Source organism: Propithecus coquereli, unplaced genomic scaffold (assembly GCF_000956105.1).
Source record: "Propithecus coquereli isolate 6110/MARCELLA unplaced genomic scaffold, Pcoq_1.0 Scaffold90, whole genome shotgun sequence".
NCBI lineage: Eukaryota > Metazoa > Chordata > Mammalia > Primates > Indriidae > Propithecus > Propithecus coquereli.
In genome coordinates this window covers 690924-717451 of record NW_012155285.1, presented here as the reverse complement: position 1 = coordinate 717451, position 26528 = coordinate 690924, and the positions used below count along the sequence as shown (strand labels likewise).

Genomic DNA, 26528 nt, shown 5'->3' with positions numbered 1-26528 from the left:
TTCTCCTCATTGTTGATTTATTTCCTGCTTCTTTGCATGCCTGGTAATCTTTGATTGTCTGCCAGACATTATGTGTGTGGTTGGATGATGTGACAGGTCAAGGGTGGGGTGTTAATTCTGGAGAAACATTGTGTAATTTGTCATGCTTGCAAATTGATGGAGCATGGAGAGTCGTCCTTGAGGCACATAATTTTGATAACATGTAATATTGTTGTTTACATTATCAGAAAAGAATGATATTTTCTGAGAGTTATTATATGCCTTCCCAGAACTTATTTGTATGTACAATTAAACACCATAAGCCTATGATTAGGTATTGTTATCACCATTCTTGATGAGAAAACTTAGAAATAAATTAAGTAAACTCTCCAGAGTTATACAAAAAGTAAGAGACAGAGTTGGGATCCAAACCTAGGCAGTCTGGCTCCAGAATCTACACTATAATCACAACGTATTCTTCTTCTCATAATTGTTTGAATGTCCTTCCTAGCATCTATTTCATCTTGGATTTAAGTGATAATCACTTAGGAAGCTAAGAATAGGCTTGGGTGCAGTGTCAGGACATAAAATGAGCAGTAATTGTTATCTGACCATGAATTTCAACGTCTGAGGGTCCAACTCAAGTGGCTGATTCTGTCGGCAAAAATGAATTTTAAGATTATTCTGGGGCTTTATAAGTAAGCCATCATGTAAGGTGGTAAGCAGACAGTAGAAATTAATTAAAGTGAGAAATAGCAGGCTGAAAATATCATATACCTGATAACATGCAAGATTGAATTCAAGAGGCAGTAAGGAGAGCCTGGAGCAATTCCCTATACCAGTCAGGTTTGCTAGGGCAGCCATAACAAAGTACCACAAACTGGGTAACTCAAACAACAGAAATTTATTTTCTTACAGTTCTGTAGGCAAGAAATCCAAGATCAAGGTGTCCACAGTTTTGGTTTCTTCTGAAGGCCTCTCTTCTTAGCTTATAGAGGGCCTTCTTCTCTATGTGGTCACACGATCATTCTGTTAGTTCCAGAGCGAGAAAGAGACACACGGAGCCTCATGTGTACAAAATGCTATCTATTTTGAGCATCTTGATGCAGATGGGTGGAGGCTGAAAAAAAGCATCCACACCGAGAAAGGGGAAAGTCTTGGGTTTTATAGAGGGTTTTTCTGGGGGGAGTGAGTACCTGGGCCAGAACAGCCTCTGTAATAAACATTTTTTTTTTTAAACAACCAGCTCCTAGGACCCCTGCCCCAGTCACATCCATCCTTCAGCTCCAGCATCGTCCTTATCAGGAGAGATAGGGAGGGATGAACTTCGTCCCTATGCCTGGCAGTGGGAAAGGAATGCTGGCTGCAGCTGTCTGTTAGATTTACTACATCCAGGGACTCTCCAAACTCCTGCGGCTATTGTTTTACAAGCCTAAGTTTTCCATTAACCTCATTCCGTCCTACACATACCTTTCGGGTTCCCACCTGGAACAAACCTAATACATTCTCCTTTATGTGTCTGTGTCCTAATCTCCTCTTCTTATAAGGACACCAGTCATATTGGATTAGGCCCCAAAACAATGACCTCATTTAATTTTAATTACATTTAAAGACTCTTATCTCCAAATACAAATATAGTTACATTCTAAGATACTGGGGGTTAAGACTCTAACATACGAATTTTGGGGGGCACAATCTAGCCCATGACAGGGTGGTTACAAAAAATTAAGCCACAGGCAGATAGGAAGTGATAGATGTTTCAGATCTGCCTGGACATCAACCACAAAACCAAAATATTCTGGGCCTTTATGTGGCCTTTGGCACAAAACAGATCTGAGTTTGAATTCAAGTTCTACCTTTTATTATTTTGCTTGTGGCAAGCTACTTAAACTTTCTATGACTCAATAGGTAGTGTCATTCATCTAAAGAGTTTTCAAAACTGAAAAATATATATGTTTTTATATATATATAAACAATCTGATTTATTGATCAATTGTCTACCCTTGCTAATGGATTAAGCATGTTTTCTATAATTATAGAGTATTACATTATCAAAATTCCATCTTAAAAGATGAGCAATTTGATCCCCAAATTTGACCCACTGTGGTGGGTTGTGGATAGAAATTATTATGTTAATGGTTAGTTCTTTATAAAATGTGCTATTATTATTATTAATCTGTATATCTTCCTCTTACTACCTCCAATACTATAAGCCATGATTCTGTTATTGTTTTACTTAAGAAGTCATTTCTGTAAACCATATATAGGACATCAGAATACCAAATATTTCCAAAACTGCTTCTCAGTTGTCAAATATAATTGAAATTTGGGGTATCCAGTAATCTGTAAATATGCACAAAGGTGGTAACCTGATTAATAAATTGGCCTCCTGTATATATTTATTTAGCTCTGATAATATCCCTAAATGAGTAAAGTGTAGTTTCACATCCTCTCCTGCCTAGACAGTGTGATACTGTAAAATATATATTTGGTCTTCATCCTCATCTCCTGACATATGACTCCTAAAATCCTTGAAATCTCCAAGTGATCAATGTCTTTTTGTATACTAATGAGTTGATTGGTGGCTGGCAGTCCCTAGAGAGCTTCAGGATGAGAGCTGATCACAGGAAAGGCCAAGGCATGAGTGCAGGGTTGGGTCTTTCAGCCCCACCTTCAACCTCTGGGGAGGGGAGAGGGGCTGAAGGTTAAGTTGATTGCCAATGGCCAATGACTTAGTCAATTATGCCTACATAAGGAAGCTTCCATAAAAACCCAGATGACCTGAGCTTAGTTTGTGGATAGCTGAACACACAAAGGTGGCATGTTCAGAGAGGGCATGGAAGCTCCTACTCCTTCTCCTACACCTCACCCTATGCATATGTTCATCTGTATCCTTTGTAATATCCTTTATAATACGCCTGTGGTGTCAGGTTTGAATCAGCTCTAGTTGTACTGACTCTGACCGCGGGGCTGGGAGTTTTCTTGACAACTCAGTGGCCAATTAGGTGCTTTTAAATTCACCGTTTATTGTGAGGATTTCACACACCGACAATCACACAGATACATCAACACACACAGGCAGTAATAAAAGAGAGGGGAAATGAACCATAGTGAGTAGCTGATAAGCCCAGCATCCTGACAGATGAATCTGAAAGGTCCAGATTTTCCTCAAAACACTGATTGTGGGTTGGGGAGATGCTGTTCTTCTCAGCCAGAGCTTCCAGCGGCCACTGCTAACTGAGAGGCCTCAGCGTTCTCATGGGTAAAGCTTCTGCAGGTGTTTTACCCATGGCCAGTTTCCTTACTGTTTTTATGGCCCTCTGCAGGAGTGCCCATGGTCATTATCTCAGCTGCCTTTTGGCAGCTTACTTTCTTGTTGGGTCTCCTGGGTGCCTGTCCATAACAGGTGTTATCTTATCTCAGTCCATTATATATATGTTTATCACTTTGAGAGGTCAGCAATTTCACTGTGGGCTGAATCACTTGTTATAAGTGACTCCAGAGGATTTGGACAGAGTGTATCTTTAAGCTGAGGGGCCACCTTCCACCACCCCCATCATGGTATTTAGTTGTATCTGGAGTGGACCTTGGGTGGTTCTGGATGATGACCTCTGAATCATACCCCCTACACATGTGCAACAATGTCATGTCACTGCATACTATCATACTGATTTCGTACAAAGAGCCTCTAGACAAACATTCAAGGGGAAATGCACAATCAGAAGTTATGGTAATCAGAGAACACAGCCTAGCATATGTGGCATGCTTGGGCAGGCCTTTGGGTGGGCCAGCTAGAACAGGTATAGCTTCTGTGACCAGAGCTGTGATCATCACATAAGTTTATTTTGTTTTTCATTCTCAAGAGAAAATTTCTAGAGAAAATGAGCTTAAGGAATCGTTGGAACTGGTGAACAAAGTTTTAGACATGAGTGATGAAGATGTTGATCTATTTAGTGATGACTCAGAGGACTACCGTCCTAGTGGAGATTGTGGGGACAGTTCAGAAAGCAGTTTCGGCCCACCAAGAAAAACTAGAAGAACATTGCATGCAGATCTTTCCATTGGGGAAGATTGTTCAAAATCTATTACTGAAACAATCGAAGTAGTTGTAGCCAATTTTAGTGAGAGTGATTTTTCGTCAGATGTTTCTGAAGAGCCTGTAGTGACTAGTGTAAGTTCTTTGACCTGGAGACCAGTTTCAGGAAGTAACAGGAAGATTTTTACTTTGTTGAAAGTAATCTTGGTATTCCAACCAAAATTGCAGTAAATCTCCATGAAAAAACACCTCATCGTTTTTTCAGATTCTTCATAACAGATGATGTTATTGACTACATGGTGAAGAAAACTAATATCTATGTAAGTCAGACTTTACAAAAGGGCTGTATCAAACCCCATTCCCGACTGAAAAAGTGGTATGATGTTACTTCTCAAGAAATGGAATGATTTTGGGTAGTATTATGTTGGATGGGCTTTAGCAAGAAGCCAAGACTTCCAGACTATTGGTCAAAAAACATTTTGTATCACAATTTGGTGGAAAAGCTTATGTCACGTAATTGATTCAAAATGCTTCTGAGAATGTGGCACTTCTCTAACGATGAAGAATGTCCTCCCGGTGACCATCTCTGCAAGATCCAGCCACTTCTTGATCGTCATTTTGAAAGGTTTCGGGTTGCTGTAGTTCCAGATAAGGAAATATACATTGAAGAACCAAGAGTGCCATTTCATGGATGTTTGAGTTTTATATACAGTACATAAACAAGCGCCATAAATTTGGAATAAAACTTTTCAAACTTTGCCTAAAAAACGGTTACACCTGGAATGTGAAAACTTATTGTGGGGAGGAAGCAAGATCTGGCATTCTTTTTTTTTTTTTTTTTTAAGATCTGGCATTCTTGTTTCATCCTCAGTTGTCATGAAGCTGTTAGAAGGATTACTAGATAGTGGACGCGTTTTATACACAGACATATACTACACCAGCATCCACCTAGCTCATCAACTCCTTGAGCGCTCTGCGTATCTGGTGGGCACACTAAGAAGTAACAGGAAACTAAACCCAGCAGATGTAGTAAGGACAAAGCTGAACATGAATGAAGTAATTGCTGCAGAAAGTGACATGGGAGTTGTCGTCCTCAAATGGAAGGACAAGAGATATGTACTGATGCTAAGTACTATGCATAGTGAAGACACTAAAGCAGTTGAAACAAGAAAAGGTGCTGTAGAAAAATCACATATAAATACAGATTATAATAATTCAAAGGCACTCATTGACCTCTCAGATCAACTGAAGTCATATTCATGTTCTTTGAGATGTGGCATAAAGTGGTTCAGAAAATCAGCAATAGAGCTAATCACAGGATCAGCTTTGGTGAACTCACTTCTTCTCTACAGAGTTGTGAACAAAGAGAAGATCTCAATCACAAAATTCATAGAACAAGTTTGCCTAAAACTGTTCCAGACAGATGAAACGCCTACTGCAGTGATGACCCTCCCTCCCATCACCATTTGTGACTTGTTCTCTCACAAATATGGTCTCTGCCAGAAGAGGATGTACAAGGTGCCATGAAAACACACAAACTGAGAAAGGATGGGAATCTTCCATGAAAATATGTAAGCAGCACGTAAATGCAGCAAATGCAATTTTTACTTTTGTGTAGAATGCTTTTTCCGAAAACACACATCAATAAAAAAGTAATATAAAAACTTGAAAAAACAATAAGTGACTCTACTTTGAGACATTTAAGATCATAAAACATTATATATCATAAACCAGTAAACATAACTAAATATTTCCTGGAGTTCTGTCAGCTACTCTAGCAAATTAATCAAACCCCCAAAGGGGGCTGTGGAAACCCTAATTTATAGCTGGTTGGTGAGAAGCACATGTAAAACAATCTGGGGCTTGTGACTGACATCTGACATGGGGGGCAGTCTTTTGGGACCAAGCCCTCAATTTATGTGATTTGCTGCTGTAATATCTTCAGGTAGATAGTGTTAGAATTGAATCGAATTAGACAACCAGCTGGTGTCTGCTGCAGAATTGACTGAGTGATTGCTGGTAGGGAGAAATCCCCACAACTCTTTGGTGACCAGAGGTCACAGAAGTCTTCTGTGCTGGTTGTTGCAGTGTGAGAGCAGAGAGAAAACAGTTTGTTTTTTCTATTCAGCAGAGCTCTCTAAGTTGTACAATACCTGGGTTAAAGATTATTGTCAGAAACAAAGACTGGTAAAGCCTGAAAACATCTCAATTTTTACCCGACTGGCTATAATTATAATCAATAATTATAAACTTATCTCTCAGATTTAAATGTGAATCAAAAATAATACAGAAATAGGTCATCTGAGTAGAATTTGAGATTTTTAATCAAATCATACAATCAATCTAAATCGTATTATAGACTGCTTTAAGTGATTTTAAAATAGGTAAGGCACTGTTAACAGAAAAGAGCCCAAACTCTATAAAATAATTTAAAGAGATTATTCTGAGCCAAATATGAGCCACCATGGCCCAGAGAGGCATGGCCAAAGAAGTCTTGAGCAAGTGGTCTAGCCGTGGTTGGATTACAGTTTGGTTTCATCCATTTCAGAGAGACAGAAATTACACTTAAAATCATAAATCAATATATGGAAGGTATACATTGGTTTGGCCCGAAAATGCAGGACATCTGGAAGGGGGTGTTTACAGGTTATAAGTGGGTTTAAAGATTCCTTGATTTGCAATTGGATAAGGAAATGAAGCTTTGTCTAAAGGCTTAAGAATGTTTTCAGTTAGATAAGGAAGTCTGTTAATCAGAGATAAGCCACCCAACATATGCCAAGACTCAAGTGATCTGTTAAGTAAATGGGTGACCTGAAGGCATGGTTTAACCTTTGTCTTACAAGGCCTTAGGTCCTATTAATGATTTAGCATCTTATTGTTATAAAGAGTAACTCCAGAAGGGAGGTAGCAGAACTAGTCTGACCTCCCTTCTCCTCATGGCTGGCAACTCAGCTTTAAGGTTTGTTTGGGGTCTGCTTGGCCAAGAGGGGGTACATTCGGCTGCTGGGGTGCAGCTTAAGGTTTTATTTTAGTTTATGGCACAAACATACCAAAAACATTCTTTCAGTGCCTCAGAGTTGGGCTAGGCCGCAGGGCTTGGTGTTCTGTGCCCAAGCCTGGGACTATAAGGGTGTGGAAAGTGTGAGAAGGGGCTGGGGGGTGGGGGAGTGGGTGCTGACAGCTGGGCAGGAACTCAAAAGCAGTAGAGAGGAAAGAAAGAGATGCCTTTTAGTGCAATAAAAGTGGAAAAAGACTAAAGTAAAAGAATGTTAGAAAGAAAAACATGAGAAGAGACATAAGGAGAGAAAGAAAAAATATTCTAGGTTCATGGATAGCCATACAATATGCAATATTTTTAGGTTCATGAATATTTACACACATTCACACACGTATATTCAGCCTAACATCAGTCTTTCAAGTAAGGGAATGGGAGTCCCTATCTTCATTTTCACATTCACCCTTGCATTTTATTTTGTTTTTCTTGCAATGTTCTTTAGTGTGAATGTTGACCTAAATAAATTTATATAAATATACCTCATAATCTATTTAACCTCAACATTCAGTAGAACCTGTCAAAAAAACAAACAAAAAAAACCCCCAAAAAACCCAAATCCAACTTAGTAAGAGGAGACTTTAATTCCAAAGGATTATTGCCAGGGAAGGAAACCAAAGGACAGGTTTCACACTCAGGCTATGTGGGAGCAACACGGCTGGTTTACTCACCCAGGTGCGAGTGGGCTGAGTCAGAAAAGAGTCAGCACAGAGGGGGTTTTCTAAGAGTTTTTATAAACAGAGATAGCTGACTCCCTCCCACCTGCCCTGTTCAGTTCTTTGTTTCTGGGCCAAACTGGCAGGTGAAGAATTGCTTCCTGCTACGTGCAGTTCGAATATGGCAGAGGACGGTGGGCAGAACAGCTGTTCATAGTAAATTCTTCTTCTAACAACCGGCTCCTATGACCCCTTTGCCCCAGTCACATCCATCCTTCTGCTCTGGCGTCGTCCTTATCAGGAGAGGTAGGGAGGGGTAGCCTTCGTCTCTATCAGGGAGGGAGGGGAAAGGAATGCTGGCTGCAGCTGTCTGTTAGATCTACAAAGTCCAAGGACTCTCCAGATTCCTGAGGCTATTGTTTTACAATCCTAACTTTTGTATCAATGAAATTCTGTCCTAACATACTTTTTGGATTCCCACCTGGAACAAACCTAACAGGGAGGACTATTGCAATGTGGGGGGAGGGACTCTTGACATAGGGAGCATTCTATGACCATAGTTCTGCAAGCATCTTAAGAGTACAGAGGGGAGTAAACAAGGATAGAAGGAGTTGGGTGTGGGGATGTAGGATGGAAGGGTGGCATGGTTGGGTAGTGGATCAGAGAATATTTTATCCTGGGGCCGGCTTATCTTCAGAAGAGTTGTGTGCTGGCTCAGGCTGAGAGTGTGCCAAAGTTCGGCAGCCTGAAGGAAAGAAAGAAGCTAAACTAGTTTGGGTAACATACATTTTTGTTATGATTGATCAGTGGGGACAAGTAGCTCACCTAATTATTTGTGAGGTTAAGAATTGGAATTTGAAATTAGCCAGGTGTGGTGACATATGCCTGTGGTCCCAGCTATTGAGGAGGCTGATGCAGAAGGATCGCTTGAGCCCAGGAGTTTGAGGTTGCTGTGAGCTAGGCTGATGCCATGGCTCTTTAGCCCAGGTGACAGAATGAGACTCTGTTCCGCCCCCCCAAAAAAAATAGAATAGGAATTTGAAGGAGCTGTGCCTGGCCTTGTCATAGGTAAACAAGGGGACATCTATATGGAGAAACATTCTTTTGGTTTGTTTTTTTGTTTGTTTTGCAGTAAGCCATTTTCCAGAACACAAAAGGGTATATATGTGTGTCGGGGATTCCTTTAACCTCCACTATTTTCCGGGAGCAAAGGGCTCAGGTAAAATTCAACATTGTCAAATCTCTGCTATTTGATGTTTGTCATGTTAATTGAAAAACTTTTTTAAAAATGATAAAATTAATCAGAGGATAAAGATCCACATGTTTGCATTTATTCATCAATCTTGTGCTGCAAGACAAAGGGCCTTCCTTTGAGCCTGCTGGTTGAAATTTCCTGTCTTCTTCCTGGCATAAACTACACAGAAAGTGCATTGTCTAAGATGTTCAGTTTAGGTTCTTTAAAGAATATACATAAACTTGACAATTAATCTGAATGAAGATTCTAAGTTTGTATCTTTCCAGTCTTCTATTGTTGTCTTGCTTATATCTAATGCACAAGATATGGTTTGTTTTTACATTTATTTTTTATTGTTTTTTAAGTAACTCCCCTTTATAGTCTTTCTAATATATTTAATGTAAAAATTACCACTCTCATTAAGTACACTTACAAAATATAATTGAACTTTGAATTGGGTATTTTAGAAACTCTCCAAAAAGGCAAGATGCTTAAATTGCCTCATTCAAACAGCATTAAGTAAACTGATAACATATAATTGTTGGAGGTCTGGCCTTTGCTCTCAGCTTCCAGGAGGTAACCCCTAAGCCCTTGAAATGTTCTGCCTGATAAGAGTTTGTTTTGCTTTGCTTTGTTTTGTTTTAACCTGGAGGTCTTGGACCATGCTAGATAGACTATCTTAACAATGTGATTTATGGGGTAGGCTTTGGGCTATGTGGTATCAGCTTAATCTCTGGAGGGACCAGAGATTAAGGTCAACTATGTGGGTTGTCAACCATGTTTACATAACTGAGCCCCAGTAAAGACTCTGGACAAAAGGATCAGGTGAGCTCCCCTAGTTGGCAATACTCTGAGTGTCTTGCCACACATCATCATCAGAAATAAGCCCCGCTCACATGACCCCACTGGGAGAGGACAATGGGGAGCTTGTGTCTGGAATTCTCCTGGGCCCTACCCAACGCACCTCTTTCCTTGCTTGATTTTAATCTGTATCCTTTTGCTGTAATAAACTATAACCATTAGTGTAATATTATTTTTCTGAATACTGTGAATCTTTCTAAGAAATTATTGAATTTGAGAGTGGTCTTGGGGACTGCTGAACATTGCACTGTCTAATATAGTCAACATAGACATTGCTGTTCTCATTAAGTACACTCATGAAACACAAGAGAGCATGAAATTGGATGTTTTAGAAAGGCAAGTAGCTATTAATAAAATTGCATCATTCAAACAAGTATTAAGTAAACTGGTAACATGTAATTGAATTATACTGTTACAGCAGAACTGACCGAGAACAAACCGAGAGGCACACAGAAGTATTGGCAAAACAGGTTTATATACGCCGGTGGGTCCACAGGGGGTATTTTCTCCAAATTCTGAGCTCCGAATAAAGAACATATTAATCTTTTATACATTTTGCTTGGGGCACAGTTAATGAATGAGAAAGCATAGTTACAATGAGGTCATTTTCTAGTGGAGGCAGGGTCCAGAGCAACCTTAGTTCCAGGTACAGAGTTCCTATGGAATGTCTTCCTGTCTTATCTCACCTTAGCAGTTGTTGTTGCAAGCGGTTTATAGTTGCTTAGGGAAGACAATGGGGTAGAGCCCTGGCAGTGGAATTTTTCCCTACAATACTATTACAGTAACATGTATAATTGATATAAACAGATAACGGTGAACATAGGAGAAAACTGGTATCACTCAAACTAGGGAGCATCATGTGAGCTTTAAGCTTGTTGTGGGCTTCTTGCTGTGTGGTTTTTTTTTTTTTTTCATTTTGCTGTGTTTTATTTATTTATTTATTTTTGAGACAGAGTCTCGCTCTATTGCCTGGACTAGACGAGCTAGAGTGCCGTGGCATAAGCCTAGTTCACAACAATCTCTAAATCCTGAGCTCTGGTGATTCTCCTGCCTCAGCCTCCCAAGTGGCTAGGATTACAGGCTCAGGTCACCACCTGGGGCTAATTTTTCTATTTTTAGTAGAGACAGGGTCTCACTCTTGGTCAGGCTGGTCTCGAGCTCCTGAGCTCAAGCAATCCTCCTGCCTCAGCCTCCCATGGTGCTAGGATTACGGGTGTGAGCCACCATGCATGGCCAATCTTGCTGTGTTTTGAAAAGGACTGGACAGCTTTGCTTAATTCCATGAGTTGAGTAAATTGGATGTGAGTAAAGAAAACTAATATTGTATATTGGCTAAGAAAACGATGAGCAGACCATTTTGCCTGATTTTTCTCACTTCAGACACATGAATTTTTTACTAATCATTATTTATGAATATATAGTGATATGCTCAAAGGGTCCCTTTAACCATGACTTTTTGAAGATATTGAAAGGGCTTGTATAGAATGACTGAATCTCCAAGTTATAATGCAAAATATTTGCAATTTACTATATGTACTTATCGTTCATTAACTCAAAGGAATGCATCATGGGATCTGATATAAATTCTCATTTCTATTTCACTCAAGAACTGGGGATATGGTACAGGGGAGCAAAAGGAAGATCAAAAGGAGAAGAAACAGTAGTAAATTGTGGAACCAAAAGGACAGCATATGAAGCTTGGGAGTGAAGGGACTTCCTGAGCAGAAATGGGCAAACTTCAGTCTTCTTACTGTGTTTTTACAGTATTCTATATATAATTTCCTTAATTTGAAAAGTTAGTGACTGTTAACTAGGATCATTTAATAGGCAACAATTCCAACAGTACAAAGTTTACAATGAAAAAAACAAAAAAGAGCTGGTGAACTGGTGATAAAAAAAGAGTGCTTCTAGAGAATAGTTTTGACTGAACTAGATTCTTCTTAGATTAGATCCTAGAGATACTCCTGTGGCTCCTATTGTCTCATCTTTCAGTATTTTGCTTTAAGATACTTCACCCTGAGATTTTAAATTTGGACTCTGCTTTTATTCAAGGAGGTGGAGAGGTGTTCATCAATTTCTTTACAAATGTTTTTTCTTTCTCTATCATGAACCGAGTACTGGCTATCTGTTAGTTGGTGCAGCCCAGAGATGGCAGCATCACGATGCAGCTAGCTGCTTGTGTGCACTGGTCCCTGTGCACCTACCCTCCTTTCTTGGCCTCACTTTGTCTGTAAGGGAACTGTGTTCTATATGTTGTCATCATGGGCATGTAGAGCTCACATGGACAAAAAAGCAATCACTTTCTTCTTGAAATCAAGGATAAACTAGATTTCCTCAATGCACAACACATTAAACGTCCACCCCATATTGAACTGGCAGCTTACAGAGCCATATTTTGCAATTACTTCATGCCCCATTTTGGGAGGAGAATGGCTGGTAATTTGTTCTGGCTCAGTATAGATACAGTCCCTTGCTCCTTCAATAAGATTAAAAGACTTTTCCAAGGTAGAAAAAAGCTAATTCTATAATGCAAGTCCAGAAGATAGAATTATCCCAGGGTGACAGGTCACTACTTTTTATCCTGCTGCCAAAAATTGTAACTTTTTCTTCCTCTTCCCCTTCCAATTTATTCTTTCAATGAACAATTCTGTTATATAGCCATTGGGTTAAGCAGAATGAAGTAGGCATCCGCACCTGGTGATGAACGTGATGTGATGGTTCAGATTAGAACATTTTGTAGGAGCCTGAGCAGTATAAGGATGGTGTCCATCTAAGAGGGCTGCTCACTGGGGAGGATAAGAGATGAAAGAAAGGAAGGTGACCACATGGAAGAGTGATCTGTCGTGAGCTGTCACAGCCTGGTGCAGGGTGAAGTGGCATCCATACAGGGAGAACCCCAGCAATGGTGCCTGAGTATGGGTACCGAGAAGCCGTCTGCATGGAGGATGAGGCTGCAGTCATGAGGGAGACTGGTTACACACAGGAGCTTGGCTAAGTAAGTAATTATAATAAGGATAATACGAGTCAGATTTATCACTGTTGGGTGAGGGGACTCCAAATACAGAAAAGGAGAAAACTAGAATGAATCAATTGTGGAAATTGGATTAGAATTAGACATATTTGTGTGAATTTACAGTTTTGAATCAAGTCAGTTCTTTTATAACGTGGCATACACATTACTTAAATCTATTGTGTCCTGCAGAAGCATGAGATAAAAATCACAGGGCTTATGGAAAAATGAAGTTGGAGCACAAAACTCAAAACACTTCATCAGTGACACCCACACATGCACACACACACAGAGACACACACAAAATTGGAACCTAATAAAAATGGAAGTGCAGTTTACACATGTTAAATGGATAAGAAATACATAAATCCTATACTAAATATGGCTCTTTAAAAAGGACCTGAAATTTGCTTGTGGAAGTAGAGGCATCAGAAAGACCGCAACTTGAGAGTTACCGTGAAATGGTAGAGGGTGGGTTACTTGAAATCAGACAGAAAGCTGTGACACCAGATGACATGGGTGTGTCTCATAGCACACAGAATGAACAAGGTAGCTGGTAGATGTTATACGTTTGTGTATGTGTATGCATGTGCGTGTGTGTGTGTGTGTGTGCATGTTTTGTGTACTAGCTTGATTCAGCTGGGTGCAGTTTTCCATGTTCATCTTGTGTTTCTTGCAAACAAAATCATAGATAAGCAAATATGAAATCTATGGTGCACAATTTGTTCCTTAATATGCCAAGTATACCAGAACAAATTTACATTTTTAAAACAAGCATTGTAACAGAATTCATTGTATATGAAAATATATGGATAGATATAGAAATAATTATAGATGCAAATATACGCATTCACACACATATTTATGTACCCTATCTCTCACATCTGAGAGGGCTGGGGAAAAGCGACATCCTAATAGCAATTAGCACACCTAGCTTGCAGATCTCAGAATCTAAATACCACTAAAAGAAACCAGGATGTAGAAAAAAGAGCTGGAACAGGAAAAGCATAAGATAAATGCATATCAGAAAGACGTAGGACCCAGTCTGAATAGGCTTGCACTTGCCAAATCTGGGACAGTTTTATCATCACAACAAAAATTTTTATAATGTATTGTAAAGAATTGGATAAAATAAGAAATCATGAGTCTGTAGTGATGTAAGTTAGTAAACGAATAAATTAACAGATTGAGGAGGAATGGGACATTGACGTAGTAACATAGAACATTTCAATTTTCCATTGTTTTCCTACAAAATAATATTAATTATGAGGAAACATTAGATAAACCCAAGTTGGGGAGATTCTAAAAAATAGCCTACAGTCTTCAAAGGTGTCAAGGTCATGAAAGTCAGAGAAATACTGAGAAACAGTCCCAGACTGAAGGACTAAAGAGACATGACAACTAAATCCCAAATGTGATTCTGAACTAGATCCTTTTGCTATAAAAACATCATTGGGGCATTCGGTGAAACTTGAATGGGGTCTCGAGATTTGATGGTTGCTACGGACTGAATTGTGTTCCCCTTTTCCCCAACCAATTCTCAAAATAACTCCACAAAAGTATGTGTTATCTCTTTCTATAATTGAATAAGGAGACTCAGAGAGATAAGCTATTTTGTTTAAAGATGATTAAATAGTAAAAGCCTAGCAGGGTTTAAATTCAAGGCCAGGAATACTAATGGGCATCCAAAAAAAAAAAAAAAAAAAACGAAAGATGGACTTTTTCCAAAAAGAGATCTGATAGATCTGTATGTGCTGTTAAATTAAATCTTGGAATTGTCTGTGTCTGGTTAACAAGACCGGGGCTCCCTGGTTGGAGGCTACCATGACTGCTGACATTTATGTTGGATGAAGCTGGGATAAATATTACTCTGAGAGATTTTCAATGAATACCCACCAAAATAAGGACAGGATAAAAGCCAAGGCCATTAGTTAGAAAAGACTGGATTTTGTACCCTCTGAGCAGAATAGAATCTAGGTCAAGGGGTAGGCAGGGATAGAGGTGGGCGATTTAGGAAATAAAGAGTGGAATGATCTTATAGTTCATGGATTTGATACCAAATCCTTCCCGTTTGCTGCTCTATTCACCAACTCACATCCACATAAACACATACATACACACACTCACAACTTCTTCTTTTTTTTTTAAGGCAAGCATGAAAATGAGGTTTATTGAGAGAGAAAGATAGGATTATAGGGCAGGAGCAAGATATAGGTTTACAGACCATGGTACATACGCCACAGTTGATGATTGGACTCATTGCCACAGCAAAGGGAGAGCAAGAGGAAGGGAAAAGAGCACACAAATAATTTCTATCTTCAAAAAGACTAGGAAAGAGTTGATTGAGCAGACTTCTAAACTTTCATTTCATGAGCAAGGTGCTCTCCAGGGGAAAGTGTGTTGGTTTTATTTTCAGTAGAGTTGAATCTTAACCCAGTCTATACATCACTGTATGCTTTACATAATTTTTTTCTGGCAAGTTTTCCTTGAATGGTTGAATTTGATTTAGGTTCTCCTCTTCTCTTATGTATAACATCCTACGTATGCTACCATTTTAGCATTCTCCACGCACTTTATCCTGTCACCAATTCACTAACTATACTCCTGGATGAGCTGCAAACAATTTTTTTGAGCTCAAAGCTTTGTCTCCTATGACTTTATATTCACAGAATCTGAAACATAGCAGGTACTCAATGAATTACTATTGAGTAAATGAGTAACAGGATGAATATAAAAAGATTCCTCTGCCTTTTGGAGGCCTTTTGGAGGCCTTTGGAGGCCTATTTCCTTGATTGGTTCATTCATTCAATTATTTATACATTCATCCACTGAGCAAACATCTCTAAAACATGTGCTCTATTCAAGAGCACAAAGAAAAAATGAGTTGTGTCAGCTCTTAAGAAATTTATTCTCATGTCTTTGCATGGAACATGTAACACTATCAAGTTGTAAAACACATGGAGTGACGTCTTCTACCTTATTTAAGTGTCTCCCCTACCCTTGTCCACAATTCTAGTCAAAGTCTAGGACCTCTCCTGAGTGACCAGGCCTGAAGGATATAAGATTTCTGGATTTTGGAAAAGAAAAGAAAACAAAAAAAACTGAGAGAACTTCCTCCTCTGTATTGGAGAAGGCCCATGGGATAAGGATCTGGTACTACTGACTTATAGAGATTTGTGAATTCCCAGGGGATGGTGATGCAGCTTCCCAATTGGAGTGTTCCTGGAATGACAGTGGGTCTTCTTTGTCCTCTATGAGCTTCAGGTGAGCTTAGCAGACACATCGGGTCCCTTCTGGCCCTCATTCTAAGAAAACATCGAGCCTGCTGAAAATCCTGAGGAACAGAGAGATTTCCCTTAGGCGCCAATCCAGGAGATTTATATTTTGGCAAGTGACAAACCTCTGATTCACGCAGCCACAGATTGCTGTGCCTCCCTTCATTTTTGGAATTGTTGTCATTCAAGGTACCTCAGCAGCTGGAACTTAACCCGCAGTGAATAGACAAAAGAAATGGGCAATCTACCTAATGGGGTTCCAGCACTCAGAGTGAAGAGAATTAAGAAAACCCACAAAATAAGTGACTTCTAATAAAATAGAGCAATTGGAAAAGTACCCCCCAATAGATCAACAGAGTTCTCTTGTCTTGTGCAATAAACAGATTAAAGACTATGGAAACAAGGGCTGAATAAGCCTGATCTCGCCTTTCACCAAACTATCTGAAATTGCACTTAATGATTATGGGCCAATCTTTCAGATTTAGACAAGAACAAAGAATAAGAAAAACCTCTTGAAAATGGTCATCTAGGTAGAGTTTGAGATTTTTTAATCAAACTGACCAATCAACATAAATAGTATTACTTAACATCTTAAATTTTTTTTTGGAACAGATGAGATATAAATAGTTAAATTATTTAAGTGTTGACAGAGCAGGGTTAGATTTTGAACTTGAACAAAAATAGCACGCCCCCATAAACAAAGTCACAATAGTAATTAAGGAGATCAAACATAGCACATGTACATGCACACCCACCCTTCCAGACACAAAAACTTTGCCAGATCTACAAAAATAGACCATGATTTACAAACAAACAAACAAAAATGAATTAAAGGAGTGGATGAATTGAATCAATAAAATAAAAGATAGGGAAGAAAACAGATTTGGATAACAGATCTAGCAGACTTTCCGTGTGAGTAACAGGAGTGATGAAAAAGAAAAACGAACAGATGGAGAAGAGGAAGTTACTAAATACTAGGAAGAAATTTATCTGAACAGAGGAAGACTCAAGTCTTCAGATTAAAACGCTTCACTAAAGTCCAGGCAAGATAGATAAAAAGAACCACTAACCCAGGATTTAAAGAATAAGACTTTACTCTTTGCAGAAACTGCACTGCAAGAAAGCAGAAGGGAGTGTTCACAGGCCAGGAATTGGTGGCCATCCCAACCTGGTTCCTTAGCACATCAAAATAACAGACTTTCTTTTATACCTGAGTACATTCAAGACCCTCCAAGATTTGCCTTATGATTAGCAAGCGGCGAGGGGGTCTCAAACACCCTGACAATGAAAATTTTTTGTGTGATGATCCTAAGGGAGAAGACAGTGGAGAGGAAGTGAGCACACTTCAAATAACTTATTTAAAAGAAGTGTGTGTTTGAAAGAAGTCACCTGTGACTAGTAACATAGTTAGGATCTATAAATAGATGCTACTATTTTTCCAAGAATAAAATATGAAATAATCCATTGTTAGTTGTAATTTTTAAGTTCTAGCATTCAGAAATTGAAGTTCTGTTCATTATGGTGGGGCTGATTTTCTTATTTATACCTAGGCACATCTGGGCCAGGTGCCAGGACTCAAGGGATAGAAGAAAAATATTAAAAGCTTCCAGATAGAAAAATAGTTATTTGATTTTCTTAAAAATGACTTTATATGACTATATTGCTTACCTTTTCAATTATTCAATTCTTTATAACTTAGTCTATAATATGAGACATTAACTTGATTTTTTATGGTAAATAAATCATACATAATATAATATGTTAATATATTGATTGAGTATGGACAAAATATGAGGACTGCGCTTATGTGCATATGTGTACACTTATTACTAAAATGAATTCCAGCAACCAAAGAAAGGAGAGCAAAAGACTAATGCTTTATTTTATAACAACATTTAATTCTTGGAAATTTTATACAAGATAGACTTTGGTCAGATAGCATTTGGGCTCTTGTTACAAACAGTAAACATGCAAAAGTAATTAAGAATATGAATATTCAAGTGAAGATACAACATTACTAGCTAGACCATTTTTAAAATCAAAAAAGCACTACCTAAAACAATTCTATTACTGCTTTACATATATGCATTTCTTTTATCTTTCTCATATATATTTCTTACATATATTGTTGTTTCATTGGCTTCAGTTTTATAATCTTTGGGATTGAAGACATAGTGTCTACATTAAGAAACTGACATCATTAGAAAGCATCGATTTCTATGTAAATCAACCTCTATTGGGAAAAATACAAGAGTATACATCGAATCTCCACTCTGTACCTACCCACTGGCAAAAGTACTCTGTGAGTTCTGGACAGAATTTATTTCAACCTCTGTTTTGTGAGTCACATTTCCTCAGTTAAACAATCATTGACTATCAAGAGACAGCACTAGACATAAGGACATTTTTACACTGGCCATTTGGGGCCTAAGACCTATTCACTTTGGCCCATATTCTCTTTGGATACTGTCTGTTTATTTAATCGTGATTCTAGATAATGGGAAAAGAAGCTGGAGTGCAGGAATGGTATTCAGACTTCAGGATTCAGCTCGCCGTGGTCATGGAAGTGACTGTCATAGTCTCTCTTCTTAGGGACCTTTAAAGAAAACAAAATTGGGGCACTTAATAGTTTCTTTCACTGGACTTATTAAAAGTTAGTATTAAAAAAAGGTGTTTTCAGTAATTATTATCCAAGTTTAGAGAGAACTGGGAATCAAAATTTTTTGAGTTGGAGAAAAATAAAAGAACAAGTATCTCATCTACCCTGATTACATTGCCTCTTTTCCAAACCCATTCTCCCTGAAATCCCGATGAAATCACTCAAGCATCTATCCCTCTCAAGCTTTGCAGGAAATAATTTGGGAGAAAATGTCAGCAGGGTAAAGGTAGAAACTGGAAGATAGAAAGCAGCTGATGTTTAGTTATCCACAGAACCTCTTGATGTATACTCACTCAAATTCTTCAACCTTATGTATTCCACTTGCTTTTGCCTTCTTTTACAGGTGGTATTCAATCTCACGCTCTTGCCCAGAATCCTATTATTTTTACGAGTAGCATTTTTATTGCTCTCAGAAGGGTGAAAAGACATTTGCCTACTAAGCTCTATCTTTCATTCATCTAGTTTTTGCTTTGGAAAATACCACAACTTCTGATTTGATCTGGCTGGACGCATAATCTTAATTTCTCTCTCTAAATAGGAAGCTCATCCAATTTTATCACATATATGCCATACTGACATCTAGGCTTGAAGGGAGCAAAACTTTCACTAGTAAAGTCATCATTTGCATTCTTGTCTGGAATACTGTACAGTACCTCCCAATAAACAGAATCGTCATAGCAGTTCTCATCAGATGGCTGTCCCCAGATAGGTATCTTTAGAATTAAACCTGTGAAGATGGAGGGAAAATAAGTCATGTTATGATGCTAAAGAGAAAAATCTACTTGCATAGTATTAAAAATGCTGTCATAAAAATCACTCCCTTGAGCTGACATAATTACTTTACTGCCAGAAGTTTTGAACACTTTTGATTTTACCAATTGACTTGCTTATTAAGAGAGCACGAGGTACAGGGAAGTGTTCACTTTTTATGCTGACCTGTAATCAGACCTCCAACAAGTGCCGTTCCGATGGAAGAACCCAGTGCAGCTGCCTGCATGGCCATGGTAGTCCTAGGAAGCCAAATGAAAAGAATCATGTTTTTCTGGACACCAGCAAATAAATCTCACCTACTGAGAGTGTGGATGTCTGCCATCTTCTGGCCAAAGGGCAGCATTACACACCAGCAAATATAAACGTTTTTTACAATTTTTTTCTGTCATATTTTTATTTTCTTTGAAACTCTTAAGCAGTGTTAGAAAATTCTTAGACACACTTAAAGAAGAATAACATTTTCTTGTATCTTCAGGAATAATAATACCTTTCTTAGAAAGGGTTTAGCACTCAAAAAATTGATCCCTGAGGTGATTCATTCAATAAATATTTATTGTGTATCCACTCTGTGACAGCTTCTCTTCTAGGAACTGAGGGTAGAGTAATCTATAAAACAGCATGGGCTAGCATCTCTCCTTACCTCATCCTAAAGAAGCAGTTAAGATAAAATTAGAAAATCTATCAATAAGATCAGAAAATTTCAGCATGTATTATCGTAGAGAAAAAGCACTGAAGTTATTTAAATCTATCTCTACATGTTATCTTAGAAGTCATTACCTTCAAATGAAATTAGTGAAAAATGTCTTAAAATTTTGGGAATGAAAAATGTGATAAGAGGCTATTGAAATGCATAAGGGTGTTACATAAGTGACGGGTGGACTAGGAGTATGGGAATCTCCTTAGCACAGTGCCTTACTCATAGCAGACAATTAAATAAAAAGTGGTTGAAAGATTGAATGAGTAATTCCAGCAAATAAAACAACTGCAAAATGAGAGTGTATTGGTATTCCAGCCTCCTCATCCAAGAGAGAGAGAATGCACTAAACTCAGATTTCCTTTTTCTCTTTATTTGAAGATTTTAAATTTTTCTACTCTATAGAAAAAGGCACAAATAACACATATCATTGTAAAAATATTAGAAACTGCACATAAGAAAGAAAAGTTTAATATCCCTCCAATCCTATCAGAACAGAATTTTACATTTCTATTCCAATCTGTCCCTCTCAGATAGATTGGAATAGAAATGTAAAACAAAAACATGTATTTTTCTAAAAATGCAACCATGCTATAATACTTATTTTCCCTTTAAATATATCTTAACTGTCCTTTATGTCAGTAAATGTAGATTGGACCACAATTTGAATTGCTACAGAGTATTACACTATATAAATATAGTATAATTATAGTTTTTAGGTTGATATTAGGGTGCTCCTAGTGTATCATATTTTTTAAAATGCTGTGAAAATATATCCTCCTCTGAAAATGCTTATGAACTTGTCCAATTGTTTCCCTAATATAAAACCTACTCAGAAATTATATTATTAATAAAAGGTTATATATACTTATATACTTTTTTTTTTTTTTTTTGAGACAGGCTCTTTCTCTGTTGCCAGGGCTAGAATAGAGTGGCTTGATCATAGCTCACTGCAACCTCAAACTCCTGGGCTCAAGCGATCCTTCTGCCTCAGCCTCCCAAGCAGCTGGAACTACAGGTGCATATCAGCATGCTTGGCTAATTTTTCTTATTTCTTTGTAGACACAGAATCTTTCTATTTTTCCCAGGCTCATTTTGAACTCCTAGCCTCAAGGAATCCTCAGAGTGGAGGATAACCTCAGCCTCTCAGAGTGCTAGGATTACAGGTGTGAGCCATCTCACCCCACTGGTTAGATATACTTCTTAAGGGCTTATCCAAATAGGAAATTGTAAAATTTATATCCTCATTTCTCTACTTTAGCCACCATTCAGAATTATTATTCATTTATTCTTTATCACTTTGATGAGTGAAAAACTGGTAACTTGTTTAATTTGTATTTCTTTGATTACTAATGAGGTTGAATATTTCATATATATGTATTTACTTGATTTTCTTCTTTGGTAATCTGCCTATTAATTTTACAAGAATTTGCCAACATCTTTTACAAGGTATTAAAAGATATTTTTTGATGAAAAGTGTTCTATGATCAAATAGGCTTGGAAAACACTGAGTTAGACAAAATTGACAGCATTATTAGAGTTAGGCTGCCATAATTTGCAGAGGTGTCCCTTAAGAACATTAACTTTCCCTTGTTCTAACCTTGGCTTTCAGGCAGGTATTTCATTTGGTGTGAGATGTGTGAATTTTAACCAGGTGAATGGGCCTTCAAGACTTGCTCCTCCTCCCCTTCCCCAGCCATTGCCCTCTCTCCCTCCCTCTCCACCAAAGAGATGTTTCTAAACCTGCATACGTAAGGACTAGACCCTCAACCATGAGACTTACTCAATGTCTGGACACCCAATGAGGCTGTCAGTGAGCCCAGCCTGAGAGCCAAATAGACTTGCTTTACTGTATCTGTAAAACAGGTCTAGGCATGATGCTCAGGAATTCCTCATAGTGTATTTGTACCCTGTGTGCACACTCTAACACTTAGGAATTGAGCTCACTGACACATTGCTTCTATCATGCTTGATTTGCATTAACACATTAACTGCCATGTGAGTTATGAACTATTTTTCAAGTTTTCACATTACTTTTTACATTACTAATTTTCAAGTTTTTATACTACTTTTTTACTGATGTATGTTTTAGGATCATTTAGTTTTCAAAGTTTTTATTCTATTTTTGTAATAAAACACTCAAGGAAAAATTTTCCTTTTTTTTTTTTTTTTTTTTTTTTGTGGAAGTCAATGTGTTAAAATATTTTAGTGTTTGGTCTCAACAGTCTTTTAGGGCCTGGGAAGAACTGATAAAAATGTGGTTATTTTTGGGTTGTCCTCTAATTTTACAAAAAGGATAAAAAAAACACAGATGAAATGGGTTAACTACATACATGAAGGAGGAATTGAACTCTCTATTCAGTAGAAATTATGATTAAATGAGTTTTTCAATATTGATTATTATTTGTCTCTACGGGGTTAAATTTTAATCTGCTAAAATTGAAAAGGAGATTTTTCTTTTTCAATGTATGCAACTCTAGTCAGTGGTCACTGTGAGACATTTCTAGATACACTTTCACCTTTTTTTATGCTTTCAGTTGGATTTAAAAATTGAGCACTCTGATTCCTCCTTAATTACTCTGAGTAATCTGGACTTACGGTCTTCCTAGCTGTTTTGCATGCATGACATTCATATCAAATTGCTCCAATCTTGTTGTGTAAAAGTGACAACTGATGGTTTATAATATCACCTACATTCTCCTGGTTTTGACTGATAGTTTTTTTTTTTTCCTGGTTGTTTAAATAAACATTTATTCCCACCTTGGGGAAGAATCTAGGTCTGTTAGAGATAGCAAAGATTTTAGAGAGTAAATAGTCTAATCTTCTTATTTTACAGAAGAGGAAACTGGGAACCAGAGAGGTTGAGTGATCTCAAAGGTCACATAACTAATTAGTAGCCAGGTTGGGGCCATATGCCAGTCTTCTCGATTCTGCAGAGCCAACTACTTTCTACATTATGCTAACTCATTCTTTGTGGAGACCACAAGGAAATGACTGTTCAGCTCATCACATGTGCTCCCTCCTACATTTTGGAGGGGTCAAGAAAAAGAGTAAGCCTACTGCAATCTGATGGTGATTGTCAAATTGTACTATCTGTTAGGAGACAGTTGTCTATGGTAGAAACATTTAAGTTAATGTTAATTTAAAAATAATTAACAATGTTAGTTAAAACACATTTTCCAATAAAATTCTATTCTAATTCTCTTCTCTCAGTTGTGTCTCTTCCGTTCTAATATGGACGATACTTACAAACTCTGACCTGAACTTCTCTTTCATCACTGGATATCTCAGAGAGTGTGAGAAAACATCATGGAACCAGGGGCAAGGAAAATCCATTCTTTTACTCACGTGTTAGACATTCCCATGCCTACTGCCGCAATGCCTGCGAGGCCTCCTACCACTCCAGGTAAGCCGTGCAGGTTATGGATACCACATGTATCTTGGATCCTCAGTTTAGTAGCAAAGAATGGCTAAAATTATAAAAGGAGGAAGGCTTATTTTACTGCTTGTTAATTATACTGGGCTCTATAACTGAAATAAATAATCAGGAAGAAGAATTTTTTATGCATAAATTCAACTGTGTATATAACTTGATGTTATCATATACATATAAAAGTAAAAATGTTACTATAGTGAAACAAATGAGTAGCTCCATCATATCACATACTTATCCATCTTTTTGTTTTGCGGCAAGAGTAGTTAAAATCTACTAATTTAGCATAAATTCTACATACAGTACAATTTTAGGATCTACAGGCTCATTTGTACATTAGATTTCTAGATTTGTTCATCCTACAGATCTGTTACTTTTTATCCTCTGACCTGTATCTCATTTTCTTCCCTGTCCAGGAGAAAAAATTTTATGTATAGCTCAGTTCTCCATCCATATCTGAAGTCCACTTATGTCAGAGAATTTGAATATACTGGTGGCAAAACTGCCCATTTAAGTCTTTAGTGGAGGGGTTCGAAGGGCGTGATTTCAAGTCCTACTCCTTCTTATATCCTAAATCCCTCAAAAGAGCACAGAGTCCTTAATTATACAAAACAAAAGAATAACATCAATAATTTCAATGAAACTGCCCCAGAGAAAAGTAAAACACAAATACTTAACATATAATTCATAGAAAATTAAAAATAACGGATATCAGCTTCTATGCTGCTATCCTGAAGTCAGGAAAGAGCAGAACCACTGGGCAACTGAAATATCAGAAGCATTTCTGAGACGCCGGCAAATGGACTCCAAACAAGGAGAAGTGCTTATAAAATAAAACGTCAAGCCTTTGTTTTTTTTCCCTGCTGGTGGAATGTGAGAAGAATGGTGTAGATTGAAAGATTGACTCAGAACATCTGTTGTACTTACAGTCAGGAATTTGTATCCAAACACGGAGACAATTCCTGCAATGCTCCCAATCATCATAGAGCTCTGGGGCTGAATCTCCATGTCTGCACAAGTGCCCACGGCAACTCCTCCAGCAAGGGTGGCGTTCTTGATGTGAACCTGTGTGGTGGGCAGAAAGATGCATGAGGTGCGATAAACCAGGCAGAGTTGAGAAGGACTGGAGGAATCTAGGGTTCGGTGGACCCTTGATGCATTCTTCAGTTGAAAGGGCTACTGATTATTTTTATGAAACAGGCTTCTTTGTAATCACAGAGGGTCCTTCCGCCAAGCAGTAGACATTTGCCGTCTTTCTTGCCAGGGTCCTTTGGTAGTGGATGAGTAACCAGGTTAATGAGACCAGTGGTGGGAGGCATATGAGAAAATCAAAAGAAGTTGTAGTGGAGGGACAGGAGTTTATAGAGCAAATATTCTAGCAGTTTTGCCTATTTATGCAGTTTTTGGAACACATTTGTGGTATCATGAACCAAAAGAGAACTATGACTGCGGTGTGCTTTGTAGTCTAGGATATGCCAATATTCAAAGAGGAAATGTAGAGCTGTTGAAATGTACACATTCCACATGAAAGACAACAGTTTTTGCAAGTGTCAGTGTCCTGAGAACATTTAGGGATGGAGGAAAGAGGAATCAATTTCTGTTTACTTGAATTCCTCAGAAAAATGACATTCTCTCTGTTCTGCCTGAGGAGCAGAGTTTATCAGTACTTTTAAAAGAGAACCACTCAACTGTACATGTGTGATTTTTTTCTTTTAATCATCGTTTTTGTTATTGTTTTTAATGATCTCTCATGAGACAATTTGTGGAGAATTGAAATATATGTCCTCAGTCATGCTTAAGAAATAAATTATTAATATAATATCCCTTTCCTCCCCCAGGTTAGAGAAGTAGAGTGAGTGATTCACCTAAAGGTTACTTCTTTACTGATGTTTCTCTAGCTCACAGGCAAGAAACTCAAGGGACTAACTTGAGGGGGTCTAAAATAATATTTTATTTTAAATTAATTTTGGACACAAAAGTTACAAAAATACTAAGAGAGTTTCCATATGTCCTGCACCCAGATTCTCCCAATGTTAATATCTCAAATAGCCAGAGAAAGGAAAAAAAGCATTGACACAATACTATGAACGACCTTATTTGAACTTTAACATTATTCCCTCTAATGACCTTTTTCTTTTCTAGTATCCTTCCAAGGATCCCACATTGAATTTAGTTGTTATTTCTTGGGGAAGAATATTTCCTTTGGGAAAACAGAATCAATGTGAGCCATCCCACTCTCTTTTTCTGCTCTTCGACAAGTCTTGTTTCTAAGGAAGATTTTTCTAAGAACTTAGGAGCAGTTAGCACTATCATTAAAGAAATATACCTCTAGTCTTTTTGATTTTTACATGACTATGTTCATTCCCTATGAGACTGTAAATTTCCTTGATAATATTTTTTTTTAATTTGCTGAGTACAAATTTGATGAATAAATGAATAATTGTTGTGCTTAAAACGTTCTCTGAGGTTTGCAGTTTTGTGATTTGTCCTGGTAGCTCAGCTGAAATGATCTATTACTTATTCAAACAATTGTCACCATCGCTAAGTGAAATGTGCGTGGGGGATAATATGGCACTTACCATACTGAGCTTGCCTCGTTTCTCCAAAAGGCTGGAGATTGCATAGGTTACGAGTACGCAGGCAGCGAGAGAGAGGTATGTGTTTACGATGGCCCTGTACTGTTTGTCTCCAGCTTCAGCAATGGCCGAATTAAAGCTGGGCCAGAACGTCCATAGAAAAAGAGTCCCTGCAGTAAACCACAAGAAGGGATGTTAGTTCTGAATATGAAAGACGGTCCAGGGGAGGCAGTTTGCTTCAGGCGCAGACAGTGTCTCTTAGTTTTGGGTTTGATTATCTAACAGTTAGGAG

The 26528-nt window shown here is 38.0% G+C and overlaps 1 protein-coding gene across 1 annotated transcript in view; it reads right to left on the bottom strand.

Annotated features, from left to right (window-relative positions):
* Positions 1 to 18633: 18633 nt before the first annotated feature.
* The window catches only part of RHAG (Rh-associated glycoprotein), a 30881-nt gene continuing 22986 nt past the window's right edge, over positions 18634 to 26528 (bottom strand). Inside the window, exons 5-10 of the mRNA XM_012664667.1 lie at positions 26240 to 26406; positions 24588 to 24725; positions 23576 to 23697; positions 19699 to 19772; positions 19416 to 19489; positions 18634 to 18699 (exon numbers count right to left, since the gene is read on the bottom strand). Of these exons, the coding sequence (XP_012520121.1) occupies positions 18634 to 18699; positions 19416 to 19489; positions 19699 to 19772; positions 23576 to 23697; positions 24588 to 24725; positions 26240 to 26406 (641 nt within the window). The remainder of the gene's footprint in view (positions 18700 to 19415; positions 19490 to 19698; positions 19773 to 23575; positions 23698 to 24587; positions 24726 to 26239; positions 26407 to 26528) is intronic.